At 37.9% G+C, this 13,387-nt stretch overlaps 1 protein-coding gene across 2 annotated transcripts in view; it reads left to right on the forward strand.

Annotated features, from left to right (window-relative positions):
* MSH3 (mutS homolog 3) overlaps nucleotides 1-13,387 on the forward strand; it is a 115,056-nt gene that overhangs the window by 2,111 nt on the left and 99,558 nt on the right. The window contains exons 3-8 of one of the 2 annotated variants that reach the window (XM_083817189.1): nucleotides 247-467; nucleotides 3,814-4,017; nucleotides 5,422-5,538; nucleotides 6,290-6,407; nucleotides 7,694-7,839; nucleotides 8,833-8,999. In XM_083817189.1, the coding sequence (XP_083673315.1) occupies nucleotides 247-467; nucleotides 3,814-4,017; nucleotides 5,422-5,538; nucleotides 6,290-6,407; nucleotides 7,694-7,839; nucleotides 8,833-8,999 (973 nt within the window). Of the gene's footprint in view, nucleotides 1-243; nucleotides 468-3,813; nucleotides 4,018-5,421; nucleotides 5,539-6,289; nucleotides 6,408-7,693; nucleotides 7,840-8,832; nucleotides 9,000-13,387 lie in introns of both variants that reach the window. The other variant, XM_083817188.1, reaches the window with a different exon arrangement.

A 13,387-nucleotide genomic window follows, 5' to 3' on the forward strand; every position in this document is an offset into this window, starting at 1 on the left:
ATTTTGCTTATTTTTCCATATATGAAGAAGCATACAAGTGAGGAATATTGACTCTCCAGAAAATATAACCAAGTTACTTGCATGCACAATTCTGTCAGGTTGGCAGAATGAAAGCAATGGGAGAGGAGAGGGAAGAGAGAGATTAAGCAAAAAGTTGGAGTTCCCTACTTATTGATGTCATTCTAATAGATGTTTTAGAAAATAATCTGCTAATCTATTTTTTGTTATGTATTTTTACTGAAGAAGAACCTCAGAAGTGTGAAAAGCCCGGGATATGTTTGCAAACTCTAGACAGACTGAGAGAATTCTGCAGTGATTCAGACCAGCAATGTAACAGAGTCCGGGAGGATAGTTTTCGGGAGAAACAATCGATGTACTTGGAAAAGTGTCCCGGTATTACTGGGAGAAGTCCAGAACTGAAAAATCCTCTTCAGTGTGGGGACACTAACCCAAAGGTTGCTCAGAAGGTAAGTAGAGCTGTAGTCCGGTGCTGTGTAGATGACTTTTTTTCTGGTTTAAAAAAGAAAGCTTAGGCACAAGATTCCTTTTACATTTTAAGTATTTTGTTTTCTGTCAGTAAATAGTTTAGCATGACGCAATAGACCAGTGTTTGTGTGTGGATGTTTTCCTGGAACTCTTAGCACAGTGAGTAGAATGGCTCTCGCAGCTCTTCAGAGGTATCATTAAATATTGCATTGTGTTAGTAAGCAGTGATTAGAGAGCATAAACACTGGCAGCGTGTCTCTAATTACATGCTAACCTACAATATTGTAGTAACAAATGTTCAGTGTGGTCCTTTGCTTGGCTTTCTTTCAGTTCCACCAGTTCCGACAGGGGCTGTAAAATTCCTACGAGATGTCTTTGCAAAGATATAAATCAGAGTTTTTGCTGAGATGTAGCTTAATTCAGTTGCTAGTAGCTCTATCTACTAAATGTGTTAGTGTTTCTTTTCATGTGCAGAAGATACAGGTAGTTCCCATGAAAACTTACTGTAATGATACCTAAAATACAAGTCAGTAAGAGTGAAAGAGTATCTTGCTTCTCCTTTAATTGTGGGTGAGTTGAGTGAACACGTTCAGGGGAACCTTTGTGCATTTGGTATGCTGGCTACTTGTTTTTTGGGATCACCTTGCTCAGCTTGAAGTATTCAGTCCCTAAAAGGCTCTTTTACGCTTACTGCATTGTTGTTGCATTGGGAGTAAACTGTTCCTTAACTAAGCTTCACGTCTGGTGGCAGTGCAGAAGGTTATACAGCTGATTTGACCTTTCCTGTCTCGAGGTTGTAATCTTAAAACTGTGGTGTCTGGGTTGTGTGAACGCCAGACCAAAAGAAGAAGAGTGAAATGAATGGCTTGTTGCAATAAATGTATGTTGTGATGAGGGATTATGCAGCTGTGGTCAGATGGTGAATACAGATAAGTGCTTCCATCTCCTCTCTTTTCCAAACCCTTGTCTGTCCGACAGTTCTCAATTTCTGACCTGCTGTCCATCCGGTTACACTGACACCAGACGCTGCCTCTGTTAGTTTAATGTAAAGAATATACCATAGCATCTCTCACAGTTGTGTGGGAACCAATTCTGGATGCAGGACCTATAAAAATATGTTTTACACATATCATGTGTGAAAAAAGCGTGTAAAATACTTATCTTTGTAAAATACTTTGTGACATCAGTAGCATTGGAGACAATATGTGCCTAGCACAGATAAACAGTTAAAAATGTGTGTGCTACAGTAACTGCAGTAAGGTGTGTGTTTGGCCAGGAAAGGCAGGTGTAACCCTCCTTCCACCAAGCTGTAGGCATCAGGTGGATGGATGTTTCTGCAGAATCAGGCTTCTGTCTTTGAACCGATGTGTTTGTTAATCTTCCACATATCAGCTGGTGCAGTATTGCTGCCTTCCTACGCCAGGGGTGGCTTCCAACGCAGTAACACCTGTGTGCTTTTTATAGTGGTATTGCCACTGCATATTCATATCCTTGGATGCTTGTAGTCAAACAGCATGTGATTCCAGTCAATTGGTAGTTGTACATGAAATGATGATTGCAGTTTACCTCTCCCTGCCTAGATGACGAGGCAGCTTTAACCACTTCCAGAGAGACTCTGCAAGCAAGGTGTATGCAAAGGAAAAGTAAAGAGCAATCATTTATTACTTCATATGCTCGTGAGATAGCGAGGGCTCATGACCTGCCTGGCAAAGCACTGCTATTGTTTTTCTTTATATGACACATGCTGAGTCTGTGCTGGCCAGGCAGTCAGATGGGGAAGGGCTGTCTTCACTTCCTTGGATTGGCTCATCTTGGATGTTTCTGTCCTGCTTTTTTCTTTGAGTTATCACCTTTTCCTGTTAGCATTTTTCAGCCAAATTCCTTGAGCTGCTAACTTAATACCATCGCAACAGCTCAACTTCCATGTGTGTTTTTATTTTTCATACTTCCTTTCACGGCTTTATTTCACATGCTTTCTCACAACGATTTTCTCTATAAGATGAGACACGGTCATACTGCTGTGCTGGCACAGACCTTGGATCAAAGACAGCTGAAGACTGAGGGTCAAAATAGAGCTTGCAATAAAAGGCCGAGGATTACAGTAGAGACTTCTAATGCTATCTGAGTTGTAGGCATGGTACCTGTCTGTTAACACTGGGCTGTGTTGTCTGCTTGTTAAGTGGGTGATCCCCTGGCTGTGTGCAGTTCCAGGAATTTTGCAATTCACAGATAACATCAGAGCTAATTGTTCTTTCTTTTCCATTGTTTTGTGACTGTGTCCTTTTATGTTCCCATGACCCAGTGTGTGTGATTTTTATGATCTTTCTTCCGAGTTATTGTTGCTCCTAAACATCTGTTTGACTTTCTTCCTTGAAATCTACGTGGGGCACTTTTTAGAAAGTGCAACTTACGAGATACAGAAACTCACAGCATAGTCTCATCAGTCGTGTTTTGTGCCCTCATGTGCTTAAAAAACTTATGTGGAGAGGTAGTCTTTGTATTTTATTTATTTTTTAACCTATTTTATTAATACATGATGTTGTGATGTAATTTAGAAGGAACTTTGATGGAAGTGAAGCTCACCTTATTGGTGTTGTTCACTGCACTTAATAAATTAAGGCTGAATCCATCGCCATGCTTGCCATACAGAACTAATCAAAGTTGTAAAGCTGAAGTTGTTTGGCTGACATAGGCTACATAATGTTATTCTAAGTGATGAACAGTAGAGCAAGTGGGCCCAAGCCTTAACTGTTAAGGGGGTTAGAAATTGTAGTACAGATTTTCTGTTTAAGAACAAATAACTTTGGGATGTTTGCTGTACTTGCATGGTGCTGACTGGAGAAGAAATATAGTTTCGGTGCTTGAGATAGCAAACAGACTTGGACTGAGTTGGTTTATTTCTTGATTTACTGTGGATTTTTGAAACATCATTAATCTGTCTGCACTGCAATTACTCATCAGTAAATTGGAATGGTAATTCTTTTCTTACAATGTGGCTAGTGTAGACTGCCAGGTTTTTGCAGCCTGGATGTCTCTTGAGGTGTTCTCATGATACGAGAGGGTTTCTCATGATACGAGAGAGGTTTCCACGTCTAAGAACTGTCATAAGACAAGTTGACTAATTGATGGAAAATCTTTTTCTTTCATGACCTTTTAAAACCAAATAAACTGTATTATGTATAACTTCTTTAATACTCTTATTGCGGTTCCTGAGACTATTTACTGCAAGAGCAGTCTTTAGCTGTATTGTGAATCTGAGTCAGGGTTTGAGAGGTGATTAATTTATTTGATGATTCTTAACTATTCTTTTCCATCTTTTATTTACAGGAGGAGTCACACTGTGATCTTAGTCAGTTTTCCGCATCCCTTAAAAGTTATGAAAATACTTCAGATGCAAATCTTAATAAGAGAACCAAAAGCATTTACACTCCGTTGGAACTTCAATTCATAGAAATGAAGAAACAGTATAAAGATGCTGTGTTGTGTGTGGAATGTGGATACAAATACCGCTTCTTTGGAGAAGATGCAGAGGTAATTTTTGTCAGGATTTTGGAAAGATACTTGCATTGTGTCAGTGTCTTAGTAGGTCTATGGCCACTTCCAGAAGGAGGCTTCCTGGGGACATGAATTGTATGAGTGTTTTTAATACTTGAAAATAAGATGAAAAATCTCTGCGTACTTAAATGTAAGACTAGCCATTACGCAGACACTTTAACCAAAACAGCGTCTATTATTTTGTAATCATAAGGTAGCGTTTGCTGTCCTGCATATTGAGAACTTAATAAACACTGGGGTGCTACAATAATTACATGGCAGACTTAAAGCTGAAGCAGTTCTACAGATGAATTCGTTATCATGACACAGATCAAGATCTACTAGGAATATTTCAGATTTGAAGACAGTGAAGCAAATGATGTAAAGTAGATGAATCGATACAGCCTGGGTGCAGAGAACATCTTGGATGTAGTTCCACGGAAAATGACATGATGTTACATGTGATCAGTTATGAAGCATATTCAGATGCTGCATCCACACATGCCAGATCTGTAGGAACTGGAAAGTACTTCACAGCAAACAGCACTTGGAAGTGATGGTTCATAAATAGCTTATGCATGTTTTGTCTGTGGTCTGTGCCAAAAAGGTTGCTACCAGTTTACCCTTTGATCTGTGCTATTTCACTTAAGACCACTGAGAAGCTTCTCTTTGTTTGGTTACTGGGAATTAATTAATTCTTACCAACTTCATACTATTTAATTTGTCTACTCATTGGCTAGTGCACTTACAGTCCAGAGATAGAAATACAGTACCCAGATGCCCAATTCAGTGTTTAACTGCAGTTTCTGTTTAAGACCACCTTCTCTATTCTGAGAAACCATCTTCTTGCTGAGGGCAGAAAAGCAAATACAAGTCATACATTAAAATGTCATATTTCAACAACTGTTGCTATTAATTTTCTTAGACATATTTAGCCTCCACTTCTGTTTGATAATGATGTTACAGTATTTTAGTTGATTAGCTAGCTTAGCATCATTAACATTGTTCTGTCTGCATTTTTAGTATTGTAAAAAATATTTGAAATTTTGTTGAGCTGTGTTGCAGAAACCATGCATGCTCAATTTGGGTCATTTATCTCACTGTGGGAAGGGTGAAGATGCAATGTAATAATCTGATATGAAGTCTGTGATACTGAAGCCCCTGTTTGTGACAAGATGTTAAGACAGGAAGGTGAAGGACCCACCATGCTGAGCTTTTTCCTGTCATGTTTTCATTTTGACAGTGGACTTCTCATTGTAAATGTGAATTGGTATTGTCATAGAAACAAGCTCCTGTACTGCATTTTGATGCGTTTGTGTTTACGGAAGTTCTGTTGTGACTGCAGCTAGTGTGGATGACCTGAACTACTTACTGTCTGACTCTTTTTCTTGTACGTTGCAGATTGCAGCTAAAGAGCTAAACATTTATTGTCATCAGGATCATAACTTTATGACTGCCAGTATACCAACTCACAGATTGTTTGTCCATGTGCGACGACTTGTAGCAAAAGGATATAAGGTAATCTCTGGCTTTTAATTAAATGCTGTTCAGTATAGGATAGCATTGAAATAACTTGCAGTTTTTGTATCAGAGTCTTATTTGAACTGAGAAGTTGGAAATGTATTAGTACGTGTTTCTGCAAGTAAAATGGTTAACTTTTCATTTGTTGCAATTCCTCTATTCTAGTGAATGCCGTATAATTCAAATTGATTAAAGCTTCCTCTGCCATTTTAAAGAAAAGTAGCTTCATTTTTTCTAGAACAGTTCTGGAACAGTTCTTTTAGTTATTTTTTTATCCAGCCTTTGCACTTAGTAAAGGTAAATATGTGTACTCTTGTTTGTTATTCCTCATCCCAGACCATACTATTTTTTTCTCTTTCTGTCTGTTGTTGTTCTCTTCCCTATAACTTTGTGGCTTTCTATTGACACCTCCCTCTTTCTGCTTATCAGAAGACGACTTGTTGAATTCAAATTGATTGCAGCAATCGTTCTCTGGCAAGTGATGAACTCTAGCTAATTTGTTTCAGAATATGGCAGGAAGCACAGAGGAGGAAGTTGAGAGGGCAGTTAGAAAAGGATAGAGAAGGCAAAAGAAAAGGCTGTGGCTTCCTAGTCTTGTTAGTAGGATTGATGCTAGCCTCTGCCCTTCCCATTCAGCTTTAATGATGCACTTGCAGTTTGCACATCTTAAAAAATCACGAAATTTATTAAAAAAAATAATCATTTAAAATCAAGGGGCTAATATTGTTTCTTTCCTGTGTGTCTTTAGGTTGGAGTAATAAAACAAATGGAAACTGCAGCGCTGAAGGCTGCTGGAGAAAACAAAAGCTCTCTCTTCAGCCGGAAACTGACCGCTCTCTATACAAAGTCTACACTTATTGGAGAAGATATCCTTTTCAAATGAATTTGTTTCCAGAATCTAATCGTAGGTGTATGAGATGCTATAAAACCAGTGTTATCACCTGGACAGAACATGGGTGCTTAGTGGCTGACAGGGAATAAAACCCCTCTAATTTTATGTTGTCATTAAACATCATCCAGACTTTACAAAGAATTTACTCAGGGATTTAGTTTTGTTGTAAAACAGCAGAGCTTGTGTTTTCTGTAGTTGTTTTTCGACTTTCCAAGTCTGCAGTGTTCCTGAAGGTCTCGTCTTCAGCTTTGTGTTTGACCAGATAGAGAACGGAAGCATTAGTAGTTCATAAGGCTGTCAAGGAAGAATTCACTGTTTGGTATCAACAATTTGCTTTAAGTGAAAAGAAGGTACTAAAACCACTAGACTGTAAAAAAATAAAACTAGGTAATTAACTCCTGGCTGTCGTAACAAAGAAAAAGCGATAAGGAGATGAAAGCATCTTTTGACCACTGAAGTTGTTTTCTTAATTTCTTTCCTTCCAGTTTTTGTTTTCCTGACTTCTGCCTTATCTCTGTTATGTTTTTTCTGTAATATCTCGAACTCGTATTTAATAGATACTGAGAGCTAAGAAGATTGTTAGATTAATGCCTGTCGGGTTGCACTTAGGGCACAGATCAGGGAAGCAGATTACATAGTCCCAGGATTTTGACGTAGATTTCTAGTGTACATACAAACTTTCTTGCAATGACTGGCAAACTGATGAAAGCAGGCTCAGCAGTATGACCCAACGTGGTGGACTGATATGCAACAAATTTTTAATGAAGTTAGCCTAACGTTCCTGCTAAGATGTGAACTTTTTTTTAGTCAGTCTATTGCTTGCTTTTCAATTGTTGCATGCTAGTGCATTTCCTTCTCTCTGTTAGGTGCATGTGGTTTGCAGATGTGAAGTTAAGGTGAGCAGTCCATGTGCAGCATCAGTTGGTAGTTTAACGTTTGACATAACTGCTCTTCCTTGAACAGGGAGACCCACAGACATAGTTGAAGATGGCCTTTGCCTGAGCTGATGAAATCTGCATCGTGTAATTGCATGTAATATGAACACAGCCACTGACTTCAGTCCTCCTGCTGACGGTCATCTGAAATTCACTAAAGTGATAGCGGGAGTTAAACTAATAAAAGGAAAATAAACCTTCAGTCTAGCAGGCTAATACAAAATTTAGTTGAGAAAGACTTAAATCTAGAAGGATTTCTGAATAATCCACACAAATCTGTGTGCAATGCTGTTGTTCAGTTTCTTTTTTTTTTAACACTTGATACATGTGAACCCTTTGCTGAAGCTAGACGATTCTGTCGATGTTGAAGAGGTAACAACTGATGTCCCTGATAACTACCTCCTCTGTATTTGTGAAAATGGAGAAAACGTAAAAGACAGAAGGAAAGGTGACATTCTTATAGGCATTATGGTAAGTTTCACAGAGAAATGAGTATTTTAAGTTTTTAATATATTTTTTCTTAGGGGTGAGTGGTTGTCTTCCTATATTCAAGATTGTTCTGTGCTTTGTTTTTTCTAGTTTGTTTGTTCTATAACGGGGTCAAGTATAGGTAAGATATCATCTGTGTTTGAATTGTGATGGCTTAATACCTGAAAACTACACAATAGGTTTGGACTTGATAGCTGGATATTCCCAATATTCATACTGCAGGAATAGCAATATAAATGATAGTTTTTTTGCAGCCGTATTGCTTGAAAACATAGCTGTGTTTCAGCCAAATACAAGAAAGCTGTTAGTTTACTAACTTTCGAGTATAAACATGTTTAGGGACAATACTTTAAAGCATGCGAGCAGTTTTTTCCTCTACAAAATAACTTTCTATAGAGGGAGAGACTGTTTCTATTTTTATTGTTTACACTTCACTTTGTATTTTCTTTTATGGTAAAGATTGAAACCAGAACTGTTTAACTGGCAAAACGGTGATAACTGAAGCCCATTCCGTTGATAGATCATTAATTTGAAATTATTTTGATTGTAGTTGCATTTGAATGTCACACTGCAGCTGGTAGAGAGCAAAAAATGTGTGGGCCAATATGACAATTAGTTTCCATGCTGAATTGCATGTACCTTCCATAGGCTTCCAGTTATGTAGATTTGCATACTTCTCGATAGTAGTAAGAGTTGAGCAGTGCTGGACTGACGGTAACGAGAGTACGTTTACATTTCCAAGGTATTGTTGTGATTTACCAGCACAAAGTTGTGATAGTCTTTTGAACTTGCTACTATATAGATTTGAAGAACATAATTGCATTTTTTGATCTTCCACTTTCAGTAAGTGTGAGGGTGCTATGCAACTTCTGTACTGTATACAAAATTTTTTCTTTCTGGCTTAACAGTTTGAGTTACTGAAATGCTCCCTGAAACTTTAAATACCCAATGTATATATATTATTTTATTTGACAGGCAGTCCAACCAACTACAGGAGAAGTCGTTTTTGACAGTTTTCGGGATTGTGCATCTCGCTTAGAATTAGAGAGTCGTCTTTTGCGCCTGCAGCCAGTTGAACTAATACTTCCATCCAGCTTGTCAGATCAATCTGAAAAGCTCATCAACAGTATAACCTCCATGAGGTATGTTCTATAGGGATTTTTTTCTTTTGTTTTTAATTAAATCTAAGCTATTGATGGGGTTTATATCCAGAGGCAAGCATTGATGTATAGTTCCCTAAAAGCCCTTTTCAAAATGTCTGTAGTTTGCTGCTGGGTTGAAAATCCTCTGGATCCTACTGAGTTCTGAACACTCATTCTTTACTTGTAATTAGACTGAAATTCAGGGCTTCTGTCTCAGGCCTCTGAAAGATTAGCGGGTCTAAATGTTTTTTGTTTTCATTTAGATCATCTTGATCCCACACTCCCAGTCACATGTTTTGTTGTTTTTTTGGCTTTATTTCAGAGCTGATGCACCCATCTTTGGGATTCAAAAGTGGTGCTCTGTGTCTGCTGTTGTTTGTCATAGTATTAATATCTCTAAATGGCATGAAATTTCTTTTCTATTAATATAGATAGATATTAAAAAAACATTGCAACTGGTATTCTATTTTGCTTGTGCTACTACACTATCTTGAATTTTAATACAGGCTTGGAAGTACTGTATCTGATCATCCATTTATATTTTGTGTTCTCTTTGTGTCAGGGGTAAAATAGTTAAATGTTTTCAATGTTTGTTTTACTGTGGAATAAAGCCAAAATAGGACATAATTTGTAGGATGACAGATGAAGGGAATAAAACATTCAAAATCTTGCAGATACAATTTTTGTGGGAAAACAGCTTTGTATTTTTTTTAAACCACACAGCTCTTGATTGTAGAGAACCAGAACAGAGTTTGGCTGTTCTGTTTCACTCTATTTTGAGTGAAATAATCAGAAGAAATATGTTTCGTTTTACCTGTTAACAAAATAGGAGCTAAAGAAAGTCAAAGAAAAATGAATGTATTGCATAGGCACAGTTTTGTGTTAGGGGGAAGATACAAATGTCAGCACTTCCCATATTGTAAAGACAGACAAATGCATCACCATCACGTGGACGGTAACCACCTGATAGATTGTCAGCTTTCTACCTTGACTCCCTCACTTAAACTCTGCCCGTGTCACCATCTTGTAGCTGTCTCTAATGCTCCAGACAGCTGATCAGCTTAATCAGTCTGCTCCACAGGCATTCCTTTCCCACCTGCCAGCGTAATCCTTCTTTGTCTCCTTCTACAAGGAAAAAAAATAAAAAGCTGACATGAAGTAGTGGGTAGGCAGTCTGCTTTCACGGCACATTGCAGGAGCTCGCACAGATGTTGCTATACTCAGCTCTGAAGGGCATGAGTGTACCAGAGGCCAGAGTGGGAAGAGGGACTGAAAGCTTGCAAGTCGGTGTTAGGGATCTTAAGAAAATGTGGCCTGTGAAAGTGGTATATTTGGCATTGTTCAGTGGCACAGCGATGCTTACCTTTTGTAGTGAAGTATGCTCTTGTCTTCACTCAGCTCCTGTGTGGACTGCAAAGCCATAAGGAGTTGAAAAGGTCGATGCCTGACTGTAGGCGTACTGGGCAAGCAACATCAGTGTGTTTTCTTGCAGTGCGGTGGTTTAAGACTTGGACAGAAGAAAGGAAGTATTCTTCCTATCACATTAGGAAGGAAGAAACTTTCCAGTTGCCAACAGATGTACATTTTTGCCCTGGTACTCCTGTTACTTTGATAACATTCCTTTTGCAAATCACTTACAGAGGAGTATGTCCCAAATATTTCTAAATACACCAAGATGAAGACTAAAAACTTTTTTTCATTGCTGTTAGTGTTGTGTACTGAGAATTTAGTGGAATCTGAAAGAAAGCAAATTTACGTAAAAAACAGACAAAGCAAGCACGTTTCTCAGAAACAAGTATTTTAGTTGTATGCTGAGGAAGTTCTGATGTAGGTTTGAGATAGCGGTTGTGGTTTTTAATTTTTTTGATCATGCACAGCTAAAGGTGTTAGATGGTAACTGTTCATTTCTATTAAGAACCAAAGATATATCCCAGTAGTTGATTTTGTGAGCAGATGTTAGTTTATAGGTTTTCTTCCCCCTTATGGTAACTATCCGCAAAAACTTACTAGGTGACTCTCTGGTCTAAATGTCTTTAATTACATTGGAATGGTAAAAAATAAAACACATTCCTTCAGTATGCTTTGGTAGTGTCATATCTAAACCAATTGTTTATCGATTTTCTCATGTCAAAGACTTAACCGCTAGAGGGCCCTGAAGTATTTAGTATTAATTTAAGTGGTTCCAGTATTCTCCTTTCTTCTGCTTTGAACTAGGCTCTGGTTGTTATACAATTGCTATTATACAGGTATTAGTTTTGTTGTTGCACATACCGAATGGTCTAAAGTATTCAGTTATAGTTGTGCATTAACTTGTAGTTTCATTCTTTGTCTGCATTTTTTTTCTGATAACTCCTTGTAAGAAGCATCTGTTAGCTGGGAGAGGTTTCGTTACCAATTTTTAGAAGACCTTTCTGACTAAACCCGTTGGAACTGGGATCTTGTATTTCATGAAGGCATATCGTCTCATTGTGTGTTTATAATGTAGTGGAAAACTGGTGAAGTTAAAAAAAAAAACAAAACAGGGTATGGATAGGAGAGAAAATCAGTCCCAACGGACAGACAGCTTGGAGTGGTCAGGAGCAGGTAGGAGCAGAGATGAGTCTTTCTGACTGTATGCAGCTGTCTTGTAAGAGTTGTACCAGGAGTTGTCTGAGTAACTTGGGGGACAGTTTGCTTTTGGATGTTTCATATTAGATCAACGTGATGTGGGCTAGGTCTCCTGTACAGAGTGTGCTCAAAGATCGTTGGAAAACAAACAAAGAAAAACTTGTCAAGATAAATGACTGGGCCTTTATGGCAGCAGACGTGGTCAGTTTTAATGCCTAGTTGTATTGACAGCGTTGGAAGTATCTCCTTGCTTTCTGTGTGTTGTTTTTTTCCCCCCCTCTCTCTTTTTAATAATATAAAAAGACCAAATGTGAAGAGTATATAGCAGTGTACTTGTCTATCTGGCTTTAGTTCACAAAAATAAAACGTACATAACGTGCATATTTCTTCTGTGGGGCTGTGCTTCCCTCTTCCTATTCTTCTCTTTTTGTTGCCACCACAGCTATGTCCAGACTCAGCTAAATCATTTCACAGTATTTACTGGTGCTTCTATTTTGGTATTGTGTACATTTTCACAGCCAAATTTGCATCAAAAGAACACACGTTACAGAAATAAAAGAACAGCTGAGGAGCAGGGTACTGTTGTTCTAAATTTGTTTCTATTAGAAACAAGAGCCAAATAAGTCACCGAAAGTGTTTTAGTGTCTTAATATGGTTGATAATCACTGAGATTGTATTTAAGCCTAAGAAATGCATCATTATGTTAGAAATTATTTCTATGCATTAATGTAAAATAGCCGTAAAGAATTTTGAGTCAGAAATGAAAGTGTAAATAAAAATACACATTTGAAAGTGACCTCTTTCTTCACTTTTGAAATTTTACGAAGTGCAGCAATAGTAAATGTTTACTAATACTGCAAATCAGTGGAGAAAATATTTTCACATATTTATATGTGGCTGAAAACAGGGTCTCACAATGGGAAGAATTAAACAAATTTTATAGTAGGTTAATAAATGACTGAAGCAGCAGAAAAGCTGTTTTAGGAAGAACAATCTCAGAGCAGCTGTTTGAGCTGTACCCAAGAAAGCAGTTTGCAGAGTAAATGGAAGATACAGCCCCAGTTCTGAAGTGCTCCGTGTCCAAGTTAGGCATAAACATTAATGTAATGAACACTAAGTAAAGTTAAATACCTAGATGTTTGTATGATTTGTTCATAGAGTGGAGCTTTAATTCAGCTAGTACAAAGCTGCTTTACTTAAACTGCATTCCTGGGGGAGAGGGGGCAGAAGTCTCAGCGTTAAAATCAATAGGTTTGAATTACCACTGGTTTGAAAGAAGCTAGATTCTTTTTGTAAAGATTTTGCTTAGCCATTTGGATCAAACTTTGGTGTTCATTTACCAAATTAGTAAGCTTTAAAAAATAGCTTAACTTGTGTTGTAGGTATTTTTTACAAGTTACATGTTTTTCTGTGTAAACTTTCCCCCTTGGTACTTTAAAACTCATGGAAACAAGTGTTTTTAAATGTGTGGCGTGATTCATGTTCATTTTCTTCCAGTTTGTTGCTGTTTCAGGTGGTAAATGAAATGGTCCTCTTGCCAATGTCATGGGAAACACTGTCCATAAAAAATAATCACTAGAAAATACTATTCAAGGACACTGAACTTCAGGTCAGCTTTGGTGGCGAGCCTTCCTTCAAAAGCAATGCTTAAGTTAAAAGTAGGCTATGGAAACTGGTTCAGAACAAACTGTTCTGGCGGGTACTGTTCTGTTCCTGAACCGTTATTAACATCTGTTTGCAAGAGTTGGCCTGGCTCAAGGAAAATATTTTAACGCTTTTAG

Source organism: Anser anser (genome assembly GCF_964211835.1).
Source record: "Anser anser genome assembly, chromosome: Z".
In the NCBI taxonomy this organism is placed as follows: Eukaryota; Metazoa; Chordata; class Aves; order Anseriformes; family Anatidae; genus Anser; species Anser anser.